This window comes from Typopeltis vanoorti, chromosome 9 (genome assembly GCF_054136105.1).
Source record: "Typopeltis vanoorti isolate ZY-2024b chromosome 9, IOZ_Tvanoo_1.0, whole genome shotgun sequence".
Classification (NCBI taxonomy): domain Eukaryota; kingdom Metazoa; phylum Arthropoda; class Arachnida; order Uropygi; family Thelyphonidae; genus Typopeltis; species Typopeltis vanoorti.
In genome coordinates this window covers 92,034,435-92,055,346 of record NC_143557.1, presented here as the reverse complement: position 1 = coordinate 92,055,346, position 20,912 = coordinate 92,034,435, and the positions used below count along the sequence as shown (strand labels likewise).

The 20,912-nt window shown below is 35.7% G+C and overlaps 1 protein-coding gene across 3 annotated transcripts in view; it reads right to left on the bottom strand.

Moving 5' to 3' along the window:
• The window catches only part of LOC150103247 (uncharacterized), a 444,168-nt gene that overhangs the window by 69,366 nt on the left and 353,890 nt on the right, over positions 1-20,912 (bottom strand). For all 3 annotated transcript variants that reach the window (XM_090397399.1, XM_090397397.1, XM_090397398.1), the window contains exon 11: positions 1,968-2,066. In XM_090397399.1, coding sequence (XP_090253525.1) covers positions 1,968-2,066 — 99 coding nt within the window. The remainder of the gene's footprint in view (positions 1-1,967; positions 2,067-20,912) is intronic.

The following is a 20,912-nucleotide window of genomic DNA, read 5'->3' as shown; positions in this document are numbered from 1 at the left end:
TAGTGATAATGTTAAAAGTGCAGTGGTGAAAAGTCAACAGAATGAAGAGGACCTCAAGAAGGAAAGAGTGCCCTTAAGTGTAGCCCTTCATAGGAGAAAGCACAAAATTGAAAGATTGTAGAAGAACAAGAGGTTAGTAAAGCTGAGAAGAGAAAAGAGTAGGTAAGAAACAGCATTGTATGAATAAAACAAGAGGATAAAGAGAAAGTTTTTTTACGATTCTATGATAAGAGGAGTACTTAATGAAAGCATGACTAAGTATTATTTCCCTAGTGTAAAAATTTATAAATATTAGTGAAGCAGTAAAGATGTAAAAAAGTGAAAAAATATTGTATGAGAGAAGATTATTAAAGAAGAGTGGGAAGGTGAAGACTAAGTCTGCTGCCATGCTATGATAGAGGCAAATTGAGGAGTTGGTGCAGAGGATGTATTTCCATGGCTGATCTCAGGGTATGACCATAATAGGATAAGTTGCAAGAACAAGGAATCTTGGAAACATCTGGAACAGAGAGGAAAGGAAGCATATCCTTATGAGAGCTGATAAGTGCAGCCAGCTTCAGATGAGGTATGAAAGCAGTGCAGAGATATTTCTTCCAAGTTCTAGGTATTTTTTTGAGGTGTCCTGGTTATAGAGAATAGTAACAGCATTGCTGCAATTTGTTATGTTGAGAGGGATGTGAAGATATGGTTGATCTTTTTGCATTGCAGCCACTAGATAGGAAGGTCCAGTGAATAAAGGATAGTTCAGTTATAAGGGAAGCCTAGTTGGAATAGAGGGTGGAGGAAGTTCTGTTGCAAGGGTTTAATAATGCAATATTGTTGAGAGGAGAAGGGAGATGATGGGATAAATTATGTATGTATCAACCAGTGTGGGTAACCCTTCTTATTAACCTGAGTTAAAGATCTCCGAAGACTATAATTTTTTTTTTAAGTGTTTTTCTTTTATTTTTTACAAGTAGAATTATCAGTGACATTATTCTTGAAACTCTAATCGCACATCTTCCCAATGCATCCTTTCTTTCTCAGTTTACAGCTATCACGCAGGTATGTATGATAAATGTCCATCTCATCTCCATACATCTCTCTCAACATACAGATTATAGCAAAGCTATTACTATTCCCTATATAACCAGGATACCTCAGAAAAAATACCCAAAACTTTTAAAGAAATATAATCTCTGCACTGTTTTCAAACCTTGTCAGAAGCTATCTGCACTCGGTTGCCTAGGGATGAGGATATAGTGGATAGGATGCAGAGGTGAGTGGCCAAGTGGTTTGTGGAATGCTCTCAATGACAAGAGATTGAGGGTTTGTGAGTTGCAAAAGTTGGTTGATAGGCAAAAAAAGAGGGATATGATAGAAACACTTATGCTTATAAGAGTTTTTGATGCTGAGGATATATTTCAGCATTTGACTAGAGAGGCCAACAAGAGGTCACCTCTGGAATTTGAGTAAGTGTGGCTAGCAAGGGTGCGAGGACTAGATTTTCTGCTCAGAGAATGATGAATGAGAGGAATGCATTGCCAGTCAGTTGTGCTTTGTGTGTCGATGGGTTCAAGGAGAAGGTATGATAAATATTGCATGGATAGTTTGGGTCTCCTGAAATAAGTTTTTGGATTTGAATAATAAAATAACCAGAACAGTATAGGTTAAACTCTTTTTCCAATTTTTTCTAATACCAAATATTTTCTTCACATTCATGGCCACTTCCCATACTTCAATGTATTACTGAAAATTCACTGCTAACATTTTGTCTGATTATCCTGTGAGTGTTTGTGTAAGTATTAAATGGTAGTACTGAAGAAGATCTTAGCTGAAGAAAGGATGGATATATGGCTGAGTAAGGCTGAAAAGCACTGCTCTAGAATTATGATAGAGGAGCTAATATAGTTATTTTTGTCATTTATATATAATTATAATCAGAACATAGTAAAGACATCAAGTAAGCATTATATTAATTTGCTTACCCTTTCAATTAGATGCTGAAGCCTTAGCCTATACCTGTCTTTTTCTTGAAGTACAAAGAGGTCTCTCATAGAGCCAGTCAAGGATTGCGGAGGAGGAATCTACAAAAAATTATGTATATATGCAACTACAAATGCACGCACACATACTAAGGCAACATACATTTTATGTATCTGGAGTTAGACTAACTTATGGATTAGAGAGATAATTTAAGTAATACAAGTTGAACGATTATAACATAAAAACTCATATCGTGAGATACTATTCTTGTAGAGAGGCTTATACGCTGGTTAAACACGATAACTAATAATTAAGGAATTGATAGCGTACACTAAGAAATATAAATTAAATAAACTTTAATATATACTTTCCGATATTTCGACAAACGTCACGTGCACACAAGTACTACATAACAGCAAATGAGAACCAAAGTTGGAAGCTAACGTTTTCCTAAAGTCCTGATGGTGCCCCCTGGCAGGCTATATTGGTAGTTCTTGGCCTTTGGGCTGAAGTTCTTCTGATAAATGTTTCCCAAATTTGGGGCAGTCTCGTGCATCCAAATTTGTTGAGGTTTGGCATGTTCCTAAGGGCCGAGGCTGATTCCATGAATAGTCTTCATATTTGAACTTGCCGCGGTGTATTACTGTGGCTTTCTTCCATCTTATTCTGTGGCGAGTATCCAGAGCGTGGTCTGCAAGCCCAGAGTGGCTGTACTGGTGAAATTGGATGTAATCCTTGTGTTCTGAGATTCCGATATTTGCTGTCCTGCCTGTTTGGCCAAAGTAGGACAATTTACAGCTGCAAGGGACCTGGTATACACCAGGTAGGTCTAGGGGAAGTGGTTGGTCTTTAGTGGAGCAGATAAGGGATGCCAATTTTCTGTGTGGTCTGTAACAAGTGGTCAAGTCATGTTTTTTTAAGATTTTGTTGATTTTTTCCGAGGTGCCTCGGATGTAGGGAATGGTGATGGATTTAGAGTAATCTTTTTTTGTGAAAGGGGGGAGAGGAAGGTGGGTTGTGGATAACTGGTTTAAGTATTTTTTGGATTCTTTTGGGGGAGTAGCCATTGGCTGAGAAAGTGTCATGGATGTGATTTAGTTCAGTGGTTAGGGCTTGATCATTTGAACAGATTATTTTTGCCCTATTGAATAGTGTCTTAATAACTCCATATTGTTGTGAGGGGGGGGGGATGATGGGATTGTTGGTGAATGTATCTGCCTGTATGGGTGGGTTTTTCTATAAACTGAGAAAACCAAGGTTCCATCAGGTTGGCGGGTGACTAGTGTGTCTAGGAAGGGGAGGTTATTGTTTTCCTCTTTTTCCAGGGTGAACTTGATTCTAGGGTGTTGGTTGTTTAAAAGTGTGAGAGCACTTTGGCTAAATGCTTGGCTAGTTTGTAAGTGGGGAAATCAATGCCATCCACTATGGGAGGTAATGGCACATATTCTTTATGTATTTTAGGGAGCCCATATATGCGGGGGGTGGTCTAGGTTTCAGTCTGTTGGTAATTTCCACAGGCCAAGAAGTGACCTTCTTAAGGAGCCTATGGAGTTTTCTAATTTGAGAGTTGGTGGGTTGGTTTATGGAGACTTTTGAAGAGGAAGCCTTAAACTCAGCCCCACAAAAACCTACCATATGGCTTTGCTACGTTGATGATGTGTTCGCTATTTGGCCACATGGCCCGGATTCACTCCTCTCCTTCCTAACACATTTAAACAACCAACACCCTAGAATCAAGTTCACTGTGGAAAAAGAGGAAAACAATAACCTCCCCTTCCTAGACACACTAGTTACCCGCCAACCTGATGGAACCTTGGTTTTCTCAGTTTATAGAAAACCCACCCATACAGGCAGATACATTCACCAACGATCCCATCACCCCCCACCCTCACAACAATATGGAGTTATTAAGACACTATTCAACAGGGCAAAAATAATCTGTTCAAATGATCAAGCCCTAACCACTGAACTAAATAACATCCATGACACTTTCTCAGCCAATGGCTACCCTCCGAAAAGAATCCAAAAAATACTTAAACCAGTTATCCACAACCCACCTTCCTCCCCCCCCCCTTTTCACAAAAAAGATTACTCTAAATCCATCACCATTCCCTACATCCGAGGCACCTCTGAAAAAATCAACAAAATCTTATAAAAACATGACTTGACCACTTGTTACAGACCACACAGAAAATTGGCATCCCTTATCCGCTCCACTAAAGACCAACCACTTCCCCTAGACCTACCTGGTGTAAACCAGGTCCCTTGCAGCTGTAAATTGTCCTATTTTGGCCAAACAGGCAGGACAGCAAATATCAGAATCTCAGAACACAAGGATTACATCCGATTTCACCAGTACAGCCACTCTGGGCTTGCAGACCACGCTCTGGATACTCGCCACAGAAAAGATGGAAGAAAGCCACAGTAATACACCGCAGCAAGTTCAAATATGAAAGACTATTCATGGAATCAGCCTCGGCCCTTAGGAACATGCCAAACCTCAACAAATTTGGATGCATGAGACTGCCCCAAATTTGGGAAACATTTATCAGAAGAACTTCAGCCCAAAGGCCAAGAACTACCAATATAGCCTGCCAGGGGGCTCATCAGGACTTTAGGAAAACGTTAGCTTCCTAGCTTCGGTTCTCATTTGCTGTTATGTAGTACTTGTGTGCACATGTCTTTGTATTAAGTTCCCAAGAAGATGGCAACGTGACGTTTTCCGAAATATCGGAAAGTATATATTAAAGTTTAATTTATATTTCTTAGTGTACGCTGTCAATTCCTTAATTATTAGTTATAGTGGGATACTAATGGATCAGTGAAGTGCAACATATTCTCTCAGTCAACTGCCCACTTCACCCTTCTTGTAGTATGTGGTCTCTTGCAACAAAAACAGTTCTGGCATGTGCTACTAAAAGCAACATAATGAGCATTACCAAATAACTTTTCCTTATCCTTCAACATCAGTGATCTACTTAGTCATTTGCAGTTAACTCCAAAGTTAGGGAAAAAGGAATCTCTCCAACAAAAGACAATGCATTATATAATAAAAAAAATAAAGTCAAACAAAAAATTATCCTCACATCTATGGTCCTAAAAACATAAATAATGTTTAATTATGAAATGCTACAACAGAAGCATGCAGTAATGACCTTAAAAATCGATTTTAAGGTCGTTACTGCTGTTGTAGCATTTAATGTTAATGTAACCATTCTCGTCCTGAAGAAGCCAAACAGACCCAAGCTGGCGAAACTGTTTGACGATTGTATACATATATTTATATAAAAAATCACGGTCCAATAAAATCCAAAGAAAATATCTCATAATTTGTAAAAAAAAGGACCAAATATCAACAATCAAAATAAATAATGTTTATGAACCTAGATTTTCTGTTAGGAATATTTATGCACTTTTGCATTCACATGCTCTACTGTTCCACTTTTTGAACTTCTTCGGTTCAAAATTTTTTTGCATTTAGAAATAACCATGAATGGCAACAAATAGAAAACAAGATATGAAATAATAAGGTCATAAAATTTGGATTATTGGTTATATAAGAAAACAGAAAGAATATGTCATGCAATTTGAAGAGTTCTACTTTTAATGCAATATTCTGAATACTATTATTATTGAGCTTACATGATAAACTTAAACAAGTGAATCAGTTAAAACAATTATTGGAATGTGACAATTGAGTAGATTAATTGTTGTGAGAAGTGGGAGGCTCAATATGAAATAGTTTTGTTAAATTAAGCACTAAGTAATGAGATGAGACAAATAAAAAAATAAATTTAATAACAAACATGTACCTTTTATGAGTTGAATAAAATTAAGACTATATCTCACTTACACTCTGCCATCTCCATGATATGTTCCAACTCACCATCAAGGATTCTAAATTCTGCATAGACTTCAGCTGAGGAACAGTTTGTTCACAGGTACAAGTTCAATAATGTTAAATAAAGAATTAAGTTATATTATAAATTTAAACCAAAAGCAAGGTAAGTTCAGTCTACAAATTAACAAATCACACAATCCTTTTATGAGTAAACTGCCATTCATTACTGAAGTTTTGCAAAGTGCATACTACTGTTATATATATATGGTCAATGAAATGGAAACAAAAACAAATAGAAATCTACATATACAATTTAATAAAGCTGTGAATGGAATAACTATTTCTTAATTAACTTCTTTAAGATTAGATATCGTATCATTTATTTATTTTATCATTTTAATGGTAATAATCCCATCCAAGAGAAATTGTTCAACCTCTAGCACATTAGTATCATGGATGGGTAGAATGGCTAGAAGAAACCTTTTAACACTGGATTTGAAGACCTGTCAGATTGTACTCCTTAAGCATTACATAATTAAGACCATTTCAAAAGACAATACTGAATCAAGATGAAACATTTGTGATAAGTTTGAACAGTGAACTTAATCTCGAGGAATTACTGATGCCAATTCTGATGAACAGAATCCATGTAGAAAATGTAATCAATAGAACTGAATACCTATTTCATATTTCAAAGAGATTGGAGTATATCAATGAGAGATGGGTCATTAATCAATCTAATTGCTCTCTTAAGGCACCATCTGAAATGTGAGAACAGCATTCAGTGGGGTTGGATTTGTGATTTGTAGAGTTAATAGCTAATTCTGAAATAAATAAAAATAAAATAGTTAATAAAATATTTTTAAATTTAACTAATTAATTATAATTTATGAAACACATGAATGGTGAGCATTAGTTAGGATAACTTCCCAAAATTGAGAAAATTTAAGGCAGTCTTTTCTGTTAAGGTTGGAGATTGTGAATGTGTGCTTCACAGCTTTCTCTGTACAGGCTTTCCAGAAGAAAACAGCTTTTGTGTAATACTTGAGTATTGTTCCACTGAATTCTGTGTTCTGCAGATAAGACCAGGCTTGCTAAAATGGATTTATTGGTTTCGTAAAGTGAAATATATTCTTGATATTCAAGATGAATTTGAATTCTGCACAAATTGACTACTCAAAACCATCATTAATAATATTTATGGCCATCCTTTATCCCAGGGTTTCCCAAACTGTGTTCTGTGAAAAATTATCAAAATTAATATGAGCCTGGAATGGCTTTAAATGCTGCGACAAGTTCAAACATGTTTGAAAATCAGGTGCTCCTCATTTTGCATGTGGATTGTGCTATTAAGGCCAGTGCATGCTGGCCTTGACTCAGCCTTCGGTTGTGGACATCTCCAAGCAAGGTCAATGCGATGCGATACAGCCTGCTTCGGCGATAGTGAGCACTTAGCTTTGCACTGAATACGAGACCGATGATACTCAACTCTAACTAAGGTGTCCCGTTAAAATTTCAGGATTTGTGAAGTGTTCGTCATAGGAAAAATTTGGGAAATGTTGCTTTATCCAATAATTATCAAATAATATATCAATATCACCATGGACTTTATGTATAATGTAGATAAAGGCCTTTGTAACTGCTCATATATTTTAGTTAGTAAAATTAATTTCAATCAGTATATATTTTATTTAAATTAATATCCACTCAAAGCAATCTATCTAAAAAGAATTTTAAGTCTTATCTTCTCTGAAATGTAATAAGAGTATAGTTATTACTAATTACCAAATGTTGCACAGTTGTTGTTCATGATAAGAAAATTACTTTAGAAAACTTAATCTTATACTTCAAGATCATACTACATACAGAAGCACTGATAAGGACCAAACTCAAAAACAAATCAAATCCATAACCTCAAGAGTCTCTTATACAATGTTCATTCCTGGGATGAAGAAACAATAAAAAGGCTAGAAGTTCACATGCTTTTCCTCCAAGACTGGCCTTCCTAAATTACATCAAGAACATGTTCTGTTAAGATCTATAGTGAACTGCATAAGATCTCCAACTTATCAACTCACAAAATATCTATCTAATCTTCTCTCTGCATTTACAGGAAACTCTGTGTCTTTCATAAAAAATTCAATGTATTTTAAGAATAAATTTTCAGGTTTATCCTTATAACCCACAGATGTAGTAAGATTTGGTGCAGTCTCACTCTTTACAAACATCCCTCTGACTGATATAATTGAGTTACTTAATGATTTTCCCCCTGTTATTGTATATTTATTTGACTTATCATTAAGCTATGGGATCTCTCAATTCCCCTATGAAACATATTCTCAATGTTACTTCACCTAAACCATCAATTTGGTACGGATATGTTGATGTTTTTGCTGTATGGAACTCCTTTTTGCCTGATCTTCATGAATTCTTGAGAAAATTAATTCAGTAAATCCAAGAATCAAGTTTACCCTAAAAGCAGAAGATAATAAATAGATGTCATCCTTTTCTGGACATTCTCATTCTAAATCAACCAAATAGTAATCTGTAGTTCTCAGTATATAGAAACCAACTAATACTGGCAAATACATTGATTCTAACTCACAGCATCACTCTTGTCAGAAATATAGTATAGTCAAATCTCTAGTTGACAGAGCTCATAAAATAGCTAACAGATTCTCTTCTAAACAAGGAACTGTATTATCAAAGCTCCCTTTAATCTAATGGTTATAATACAAAAATTATTGAAAAAATAATAATTATGGCCTTCACCTTAATCCTCCTCAAGAAGAAGTTCCTAAATTTGTCTTCCATATGTCAAAGGACTTTCAAAAAAAAAGAAAAAAAAAAAAACCAGCAAGACTTCTTCGTCAGATTGACTCACAAGTCTCTTTTCATCCACTTTGTAAACTAAATACCATAGTTCCCCCCCCTTATCTGCAGTCAATCCCGATCCGAAAATATTAAATGGAAAATTCCAGAAATAACCAGTTTATAATTACATCGGCAAAGTGGATATTAGATCCAACATTATTTCAAAGCCGAATGTTTGTAGAAACTATGAAAGTTTCACAAGTCGACCTGAGAGCTTACAAGAATACGATCCTCAGCATGCCTGAGTTGCCTTAGATATGTAGTCAAATAGCGCAAGATAAGGCAACTCGGGAATGCAGAGGATCATATTCTCGTAAGCTCTCAGGTCAACTAAAAAAACTTTCATAGTTTCTACAAACATTCAGCTTTGAAATAATGTTGGATCTAATATCCACTTTGCTATGTAATTTTACATCACCAAAATGAAGCCGCATGCTCTTTCTTTTAGTAATAGACAATTCATAAGTTTTAAATTGCATGCCATTCTGAGTAGTTCTCAGTTATCAGATCGACTGTTGCGGTATCACATTGCATGTGTTCAAGTAACTCTTGAACACATGCTATTATTAAGTTACATTATTTTACTTAACAATGGCCCTGAAGCACAAAGAGTAGTAATGTTGGCAATTCGGATATACCAAAGAGATGCCACAAAGTGCTTCCTTTTAAGCGAAAAGGATGAAAGTACTCGACTTAATAAATAAATAATAATAAAAAAAAGTATGGTGAGGTTGCTAAGATTCCATTCACAATCAGATAACTTTTATTAAAGTATTTTGTTATATTTGATCTATTTTATTCTTAGTTATTGTTGCTAATCTCTTACTGTGCTGCCTAATTTATAAATTTATCATGGTATGTATGTAAAACATAGTATACGAAGGTGTTCTGAAAAGTTCTCGGCCTAACAATGAAAAAACGAATTTATAATTTCAAAATTATTTTTATTTTTCAACATAATCTCCCTTAAGACTAAAACATTTATTGCAGCGATGCTCCAGCGCCATTATCCCGTCCCTGAAGTGGTTCTCAGTAAGATCTGCAATCACCTCTTGATTCGAAGAAAAACGCTGACCAGCGAGGAAGAGTTTTAGTTTTGGGAAGAGATAGAAGTCAGAGGGAGCCAAATCTGAGGAATAAGGTGGATGTTCCAACAATTCATAGTGCAGATTCCATAGTTTTTCCATTGCAAAACACCTTTGTGGGCAGGTGCACTGTCCTGACGAAATATGATTTTTTCCTCCTGCAAACCGGATCTTTTCTCACGAATTTTTTCGTCTAGTCTGGTTAAAAGATTGGAATAATATTCCCCAGCTATTGTTTTACCCTTTTCAAGATAATTAATAAACAAAATGTCTTTAAGCATCCCAAAACATCGATGCCATGACCTTTCCTGCTGATGGAACCAACTTTGTTTTCTTTGGCACTGACCAGCTGGCTTCAGTCCACTGTTTTGACTGCTGTTTGGATTCTGGTGGGTAATGGTGAGTGCAGGTCTCATCCATAGTAATAAATCAAAACACAAAATCAGTGTTATTCTTGTTAAAATGCTCCAAATACTGTTCAGATTATCATATGAGTGCATTTTTGATCTGCTGTGAGCAAGCGCGACACCCATCTTGCACAAAGCTTTTTTATTTGCAATTCTTCATGCAAAATATATCTTACATGTTCTTTTGAAATGTCTATAGTCTCAGCAATTTCAGACACTTTGACTCACTGTTCATCCAATACCATATTGTGCACTTGATCAATGATTTCTAGTGCTTACACTTTTTGGACGTCATTCACGTGGATCATCTTCAAGGCTGGTATGGCCACGTTTAAACTTGGCAGCCCATTTCTTAATTGTCGGAAACGAAGGAGAAGAGTGCCCATAAACGTTTATGAACTTTGAATGAATTTCTTTTGGTATTAAACCTTCTTTTACAAAGAATTTTATAACTGCACGATACTCAATTTTATCCGTTTCAAGAGATACAGACAACACTTTTGCTTCAGACAGCTGTATAAAACAAACTACTTGATAGAATGACTTGCAATTTCACACAAATGCTTATGAGAGATGTACTAGGGAAAAAAAAAAATCGTGACGATAGTGTTGCCATCTATGGTCAAGGCCAAGAACTTTTCAGACCATCCTCGTATATAGGATTCAGTACTATCTGCGGGATGTCTTGGAAGTCCCCCCCCTGCAGATAAGGGGCGACTACTGTACCTTCCTTATCTCTCCAAAACAAATATCTTACTCTTTGTTATCTGGAAGTTTATGAAATCCCGCTCTTGCAACTTATGTTATTATGGACATTCTGCACAAATTCACCTTAAAGAACATCAAGAATATATTTTATTAAGGAGACCAAATAAATCAAGTTTAGCAAGCCATGCCTTATTCTACAAAACATAGAATTCAGTGGAAGAATACCAAATTATTACACAAAGTTGTGAGGCACATATTCACAATTCTAACTCTAATACAAGTGATAGTCATAAATAAACTTTTTCAATTTTTCACCTTATCCTAACTAATACACACAATTCATGTGTTTCATAAATTGTAATTAATTGTTTAAATTTAAAAAATATTTTATTTTTAAGTTACACCCTCTGTCCAAAAAGAAACTGAACTTTTTGAAAATAGAAGAAACTAGTGGCGCCACCTGTTGAATCTTTTTGTTGTCGAAAGTGGCAACCTTCATTAGTGTTGTGTCAACTGTTTACGACATTTGTTTCATTAGAAGCCGAGTTATAGTGCCAAGAGTAACAGTGTGTTTTGACGAACGAGAAGGACAAGAATGGTTGGAAAATGAGTTTCAAACGGAAAGCTGTGATTGATTTTTGTGTTAAACTTGGTAAAAGTTTTACCAAAATGCATCAAATGCTTCAAGAAGCACACGGTGATGAATGTTTATCCCATACTCAAGTTTATGAGTAGTTTAAGCCATTTCAAAGTGGTTGTGAGACTCTTGAGGATGACGAAAAGCAGGGCCACCCGAAAACTGGACTGAGTGAAGTAACATCCAAAAAGTGCATGATTTCATCAAAGAAAACCCGAAATCATTTTGACTGAGAGTTTGGGGCCTTCGTAAATTGAAGTCGTGATTTGTTCCCCACAAGTTGACCGAAGACCAAAAAATTCGATTTCAATTCAAACCTCATTAAAACTGCTTGTAAGAACTCAATTTTCTTTGAAACGATCTTTACTGGTGACGAAACAAAGTGCCAGAGTACTGAGTGGAGACCACCAGAAGAGGGGCATCTGGAAAAAAGTCACTTGGAAAAGTCAAAAGTAAAGACCATGCTGATTTGTTTCTACGATTCCAAGGGCATTATCCACAAAGAATTCATACTGCCTGGACAAACGGCCAACAGTGAGTTTTTTATCTCGTTTTGAAGCGATTGACAGTGAGAATTCATCGCGTACGGCATGAATATTGTGCTGCAGGCAGCTGGTCACTTTTGCATGATAACGCACCATCTCATCATTCGAACATTGTGAGACAGTTTTTGAGCAAAAACCGAGTTTGTGTGTTGCATCACTCGCCGTATTCACCTGATTTAGCACCCTGTGACTTCTTTCTCTTTCCCTGATTTCATTTGCCGATGAAAGGAAAGCGATACGACACCATTGAAAGAGTTCAAGCGGCAGTAACCATGACCCTCAGCAGTATCCCAAAAATCGATATAAAAAACTCATTTAACGAATTAATTAAACGTACCAAACGCTGTATCGAAGCTGAGGGAGAGTATATTGATTGAAATAAATGATTTGAATAATTATAATTGTAATTATATGTAAAGCATCATGTCTACACAGAAAAGAATTAAAGTCCAGGTAGTCTCAATATGCCCGGAACAGTGGTGTCAGGGTGATATATTAGGCCCTGTGGTATCGTCAGTCTGTGACTGCTATAAAGAAACTTGACACAGAAATTGCTTGAATATTGCTACTTGGAATGTAAGAGGATTGAATAAATACGGGAAATTGGCTAATGTGATGAGAGAGAGATAGAGAGATTGAATATTAGTATACTAGGAATAAGTGAAACTTTTTGGAAAGAATCATCAGATTTTGAGTTGAAACTTCCAAATGGAAAGATATATAAATAATATATATACGTTAGGTGGTGAAATATCAAGAAGAGGTGTAGCGCTTAGAGAAGAAAACTAATAAAAACATTATCCATATAATCAAAAAATCAGATTGAAGTCTAAACCTAGAGATATGCTGATCATTCAAATATATGCTCCTACAGAACAGAATGAGGAAGCAGAAATAGATATCATGTATAGAAATAGAATGGTGCATAAAGGAAGTCGGAGGCAAGAAAGATCGAGTTATTTGTGCTATGGGTGACTAGAGCACAAGAGTTGGATCAGAGAGAAAATCTGCTCACGTCAGTCCATTTGGACTTGGAATTCGGAATGAGAGAGGAGAAAAGCTGATAGCTGATTGATTTCTATAACAAGCACAGTCTCATCATAACTAACATTTATTTTGAGCAAAAACCAACAGCACGATACACATGCGCAAGTCTGGATGGAAGATACAAAAATCAATTAGACTATATTGTGGTCAGTAAACATTACTTCAATGGAATACGGAACTCAAAGGTGTGCCAAGTGCTGACTGCAGATCTGATCATAGACTGGTCTTAATGAAGATGAATATTAGTCTGAAAACAATAAAATATAAACGAAGTCAACCCCTAAAATGGGATCTGCAAATGGTACAAAATCCGATAATAAAATCAAAATTTAATGAAAATATTTCAGAACTGTCTGCACAGTTGCAAAACGAAAATGAACCCTCTCAGTGGAATAGACTACAAACAACTATCATAACATCTGCTAAAAACCACATCAATAAACAAGAAGAAAGAAAGAAAAAAACATGGATAACTCAAGAGATAATCAACCTTATTGATGAAAGAAGAACATGGAAAAGAGGAGCAAATGAAGAAGAAAGGTTAAGATATAAAACTTTGGATAAAAGAATCAAACAATTATATAAAAGATTGAAAGAAAACTGAATAAATAGGCAGTGCACTGAGATAGAAGAATTACAAAATAGGAACAAAACCAGAGAAGCATTCCTGAAAGTGAAAGAACTTAATGGAAAAGCAAAACGTACACAGTCTAATAACATCAAGGACAAAGATGGAAACATACTCATTGATAAGGAAAAGATAAATGGAAGATGGGTGGAGTACTTATCAGATCTCTATGATGATGATAACGGTAACATGTTAGATAGGGTTTAAATATTTTTGAAAAAAAAAATACGGGACACTTTCGGTTTGAATAAATCAACAAAATTTTATTGCTTTTCTTACTTATGAACATCAGCAAAGGGAAAAGAATTTAATTAATTATAGCAATCTTAAAATTGAACTTGAAACAATACTAAATCATTGCTCTTTGCCTGTGATATACTTCTCAGATGACTGTATTATCTCAAGTAAAGAAAGATTATGCTTTACCAAGTTATGAAATTCCACACAGTCCTTATTGAAAAACACTTTAACAATAAGCATAGCTTTCACAGTTTCTACAGAAAACCTATTCTTTTCGTTTGTCCTAAGGAGTTCATCTGGGAAAACAGTCTTTCAATACTAGCATTGTGCCAGGAATGCAGCAGAAGAACTCAACAATCTTCTTCAAATTTATTAATTCATTTACTCCAACACTGTTGAATAATTCATACCACATTTCTCCTGTAGATTTTGCTTTAATTTCTTCTTTCTTCTCTGTAATTGCCTTTTTCAAGATCATCACCTCATCAAATAGTTCAGTTTCATTGATTTTTGTGTTTGGGCAGATTTCTTCAATAGTTGTTACACTTTTCCAACTGAGATTGGCTTCTGGATTCTTCAATAAAATCCAAGACAAACTTTCAAAAGTAAGAGTGTCAGAAGACCATTCTTGGATGTATTCTATACAGGTGTTATAAAACTCATTTTTATAATTACCATAATTCTTCTCAGTGATGAGTCCATCTTCAATTAATGCTTTCAGTAAGGACTGTTCTTTCCTTGTTGCAAAATCATTATCTTGTCTCTGCTGAAGTTTCTCTAAGAGGCTTTCAATAATGGATTTTGCCTCAGCAAGAGTGACCTTCTCACCTTCAATTGCACAAAATGTTGCAAGAAACATTTCAGATCGGCATTCTAGAAATGTGGCTATTAGCTCTGAAACTGGATTACTAAAGAAATATTTTAGAAGCCATGGTGGTTTATCAAGTGAAAGAACATATGATTCGAGAACTTCGTACATCTCATTCATCCTTTTGAGAGCAGGGTACAGAGACAACCATCGTGTTTTTTTGAGTGCCCTAACACTGTCTTGTACTCAGTATTTAAAAAGTCACAAAAACCTTTGAGTGTATGCACTCTAACAGTATAGATATAAAAATGCTGATATAATTTTTCAACAACAGCTTGAATGTCCATGGGCAATGTATCAGCTGCATATTGTATAGCATTATTTATGATATGGGATGAACAACCAACCCCTATCAATGTACGATTCAATTTATGAAAAACACTGTTCTTTCCTCTTCTGGAACTTCCATCAACATTTGTATTAGTATTATCTGCTGACAAGGCAACAACTTTCTTTTCAAAATTCCACTTATAGTTGAGTTACTTAGTGAGCACTTTGCAAGTATATATCAACCAGGTGGTGACATTGCAGAAACGAATAAACCAGTAGATTATACGGGAATTGTGGTGAATGAAGTGGAGGTGAGTAGTCTATTGCATAACCTCAATGTCAATACATCTGTGGGATTGGATGGTATACCAGCTCATGTTGTACGAGAAGCAGCTAAAGAATTGTCAATACCCTTGACCATTTTGTTTAATTTGAGTCTCGAGTCTGGGTTAGTTCCGAGGGGGTGGAAAGAGGGGAAAATAGTTCCACTGCATAAAGGTGGTTCCAAGACTGCTGTTGTAAATTACCGACCGATTAGCATATCAGGAATCATTGTCAAGGTCTTAGAGAAATTAGTCAAGAAAAGAATACAGGATTGGATAGATGAAAATGGGATATTGTATGGGGGACAACATGGTTTTGTGAAGGGTAGATCATGCCTCAGTAACTTGCTCACATTTTATAACACAGTGACGGCTGAACTGGAGAGGGGTAATGGGTTTACAGTAATACTACTGGACCTTGCCAAGGCTTTTGATAGGATACCACATAGAACCCTAATCAGTAAACTGGAGCAGATGGGGATAGATATAGGGTTGGTGAGATGGATAGGAGGGTGGTTGAAGGAGAGATACCAGAGAGTGGTTTATTCAGGAGTGGAGTCTAAAACACGGCTTGTGACTAGTGGAGTGCCACAGGGCTCTGTTCTTGGACCACTGCTTTTCAATTTGTTCATCAATGATATAGGAAAGGATTTGAGAGGAAGTGTTCACTTGTTTGCTGATGATGCAAAGTTGGGTAGAGCAATTATGAGTGCACAGGATGTCAAAATTTTACAGGATGATTTGGATAGTTTGGAGGACTGGGCTAGGAAAAATGGATGTCAATTTAATGTGGTAAAGTGTAAGGTTATGCACTTTGGGGTGAAAAGATTAGCAGCAGTATATCACATTGATGGAACCGTACTCCAGGAGATTGATGAGGCCAGGGATTTGGGTGTGTTGGTGGATAGGGAATTGAAGTTTAGGGGCACATTGCAAAAGTGACTAAATCAGCTCATCAAATCACTTGGCTTCTGAAAAATACTTGAACATGCAGAGACAAACAAGTTGTTGTTCCTCTGTATCGAGCCTTGATAAGACCCCATCTGGACTACTGTGCCCAGTTATGGGCACCAGGGTTTCTTCGTGATGGGGAGGAAGTGGAGAGGATCCAGAGACGAGTGACGAAGATGAAGATGATAGCAGGTCTGTGGAATGAACCTTATGAGAATAGGTTGAAGATTTGTGGGTTGCAGAGATTGGACGATAGGCGAAGGAGGAGTGATATGATTGAGACATTCAAATTACTGAAAGGTTTCTATAAGATTGATCCAGAAGGTATTTTTGAAAATATGACTGGTGGTGGGAGGACTAGGGGCCATGCATGGAAGATGGGCAAGAGCGTGGTTGACAAGGGTGTTAGAGCTAGGTTTTTTACTTGGAGAGTGGTGAACGAGTGGAATAAGCTTCCAGAGTCTGTTGTGGGTGCTACGACCGTGAATGATTTCAAGGCAAGGTATGATAGATACTGTGTCAATGTCGAATAGTTGTTCTTGACATGATGTTAGGGTCTCCCTCGATGAGTCTGTCGACTCCTTGGAGTTGCCCAGAACAACAACAATAATAATAATAAAGTATCGAACTAGAACTGGAACTATTTTCAACGCACTGTGGTTAGAACTGTCTATCATTATTGACACATAATTAGCTTTCTCAAGTTCGTTTCTGAAAACAGCCATTGCATAAGGTACTAATACACTCACAATTATAGCTCGAGTCTTCTTTTGACTGCAAGTGAACTTTTTGTCATATAGTTTCCGGATTATTTTCGACGTGCAGTCCATCGAACTGAAACTCTGGTTGTGCATGCATACATAATATGCAAATATTGCTTCATCAGCTGCAAGATTTCTTTCCATTTCACGCATTGTTTTTTTAGAAAAATAATCTGACACTTTACTACTTACACTTGCATTTTCTACTAATTTGTGTCTCTTTGTAGCAATGTGCTGCATGATGTCTGACCGACCGCCGTGTTGTATGCTGAATGCATTACATTGTGTACATTTCACTTTCTCGTCGACTTTGCCATCACAATTACATGTTATAATAAAAGGGTATTCAGTCCTTAGCTTTTCTGTGAGAACACACTTTCTCTTCGGCATTTTAAAGGCATATAAAATAATAAAACTAATTACGTTTCATAACAGATCTGTGTCACATCAAATAAGCCGTGCTTAGTTATTACAAAGTCTGCTAGTTGCACTATTCTCGCAACATGTCAGTATTGTCAATTGATAAGACAATTTTATGATCAATAACTAATATCAATTTCTTGGCAATTACATGTTTTATGTTTAAGAATGGGAATGTTAAACACAAATCCACAAATTACTGGACAATTCTGTGTCCTGAAGCGTTTTATCGGGATGCCAGGACACATACTCGTAATAGGGGAAGGGACCTGTAAAATATGGAAGGGACGTATACGAACCCTAATGTTAGATGATTCATGACACCGTAAGTTAAATGTAACAACAGTTACCACTCTACCCACAAGAAAGGAGGTAGAACTCATAATTAAGAATCTTCCTAATAATAAATCCCCTGGGTGTGATAATTATTCTGGCTGAGCTGCTGAAAGCTTTGACTGGCAATAATAATAACTATTTAGTGGAATCCATTTAGGACATCTATAAAACAATACAATTACATATGAAGCATATGTAAATAGGAACATTTACATATGCTTCATAAACTTTCAGAAGGCTTTTGACCAGGTAAAACATAATAAAATGTTCAATATATCAGATAAATTAGACACAGAAGATCATGTACTTAAGTTTATAAAAAATTTACACCAAGCAGAAAATGCAGCTGTTTAACGATGAGACTTCTGTAGTGAAAATAAAAAGAGCAGTTAAACAAGGTTGTATCCTTTCACCAAATCTATTTAATATCTATAGTGAGACAGTGATGAAAAAGATTGAAAAACAAAAAATAGGAATTAGTATCAATGATATAAAATACAACAATCTTAGATATGCTGATTATGCCATTCTAATAGCAGAAAACAGAAACAAATTAATCAAATTACTGCTGCTACTAATTGAAGAAGGTAAAGAATTTGGATTAGATATAAATGCAAAAAAGACCAAATTTATGAAAATCTCAAAAGAAAGCAGATCTGAGCGAAATATTCATAAACAATATGAAAATTGAATATACAACAGAATACAAATATTTAGGCCTACTTTACTGCAGATGGAAAACAAGATAAAGAAATAAAAATAAGAACAGCCATAGCTAAAGATGCATCCTGGAAAAATAAAGATCTGCTCAGAAGTTCTGTGAGTATCAAAACAAAGAAAAGAATGATAAGAACATTAGTGGGGCCAATTTTCACGTATGGAATGAGACCTGGATATTCAAGAAGAGAGTAAGGCAACAGATAATGGCCTTTGAAATATAGTGCTACAGGAGAGCTCTGAAAATCCCATGGACAGATCATGTGACAAATACAGATGTCCTACAGAGAATGAGAACACAGAGATCTTTATTACAGGAAATGATCCAGAGAAAGATGAGATTGGCAAAACATGTACTGAGAGGTTCAGCAGGACAGAGGATACTAACAGTTTTAGAAGGAAAAATTATGGGAAAAGGATCAAGAGGTAAAAAATGAAGGACATGGCTTGAAGATATAAGATCATGGACAGGATCACATGGCTATGCAGAAACAAAAAGGAAAGCCACCAATAGACAGAACTGGAAGGACATGGTGCTGCACCCTCTCACTGAGGAACCTACATGAAGAAGAAGAATTATAATTGGCATATGTTTTATTTTCTATCAAAAGTTCGGTTTCTTTTTGGACAGAGGGTGTATTTCTTGATATCTATTAATGCAGGCAAAGTATTCTTCTGCAGCTGACAGTGCATATAACACATTTTCAATTAAATTGCTGTTCTCAATCTTTTTTTATTATTATTATTTTTTGTTGTTATTTTCCTGATGTACTGAAAATGGCTATGAAACATACCCAAAAATTCTACAAATAAACAATTTTTACCTAAGTGATTTCTGTCATTGTTAGTTTTATAAGGTAGTTAATCCTTAAGTAGTTACATATAATTATGTACATAATGCGTTTTATTATAACTTTTCCCCAAATCAATGTAATCTGTAATCGTTATACTAATGGCCATGCCTAGTGTTCCACTTGAATCTTTGTGAAGGACATGAGTGCACACCTTGAGTGAGCAAATACTCCAGAACTACTGCTCTGAAAATAAAACAGAACATTTTTAAGCCATTTCGATCCCCAATAAGCAGCGGTGGTCTCAGACTGGGAGATGAAATTCGTCTTCTACCCAAGACATTTATAAATATCAATGCCTGGAGTGGGATTTGAACTCCTGACCAATTTTGGTTGTCAAGCAGAGACAATATGCAAATAAAATAAAAACGAATATTAAAGGTATAAAATTAATAGTATGCAGTAAAAAATTAGAAAATTGAACAAAACTGTAAAAAAGATATTAACTGGTTTATATTGCACAGGATTTCAAAACAGCACCTTCAGAGCACACTACATGTTACCGTTATTGTGATAATGAGTAAGTGACCCAATTCAAACTTGAATGGACAAAAGATCTAAGTCCTAATTTGGCACCCATTAATGCTATAAAAAAAAAAAGAAGTATTACAGCTATGTAGGAGTTTTTTCTTAAGATAAGTCTCCTAAATTTTTGGCAAATTAATGCAACCATACTTTTTCAGGTGCTCCATAGCCATGACTGACTCTAAAAATAGTCTTTCTGATCTGTAATGACTTCTATATAGCACATTGGCTTTCTTCCATCTAATCTCCTGTGAGGAGATGTCCAAAGTATCATCTGCCAGTCCAGATTTGCCATAATAATGGAAGACAATTGAATTTTGTACATATAATACAAACACATTATACCAATGTATTTAGCTACTTCAAGTCAGATGTTAATAGATCTTTCTGTTTGTCCATAGTAGGCTAAATCACATGGAACTTCATATACTCCAGGATATGGTAAGGGATGGAGTCCATCCATAGGAGAGCAGATCGAATTGCTAATTTAACATGTGATTTTAATGTGGTATGAAGGTTATATTTTATTAGTACTTTGGCTAACTTTTCAGATGTACCTCAGACATAATAGAAATAATGGTGTTCTGTACTTGGGTGTTTGAGGAGGGGAAAGTAAGAGAGCTGTGTAGTATTTTATAGTATTTTATCTATTTGTAGGAGCTGTAGCCACTGACCAGGAGAGTATGGCAAAGATTTCAATTCCATGGAAGGAGCTGCATTATTAGAACAAATAGCCTTAGCTCTGTGTGTAAATGTTTTTAGAATACCATACTGTTGGGGTGGATAAATGATGTGATTGTTTATGTAATCTTCCTGTATGTGTATTGGCTTTCTATAAATAGAAAAAGACAGTGAACCATCTGAAAGCCAGGTGACTAATGTGTCAAGAAAAGGCAAACAACTATTAGATTCT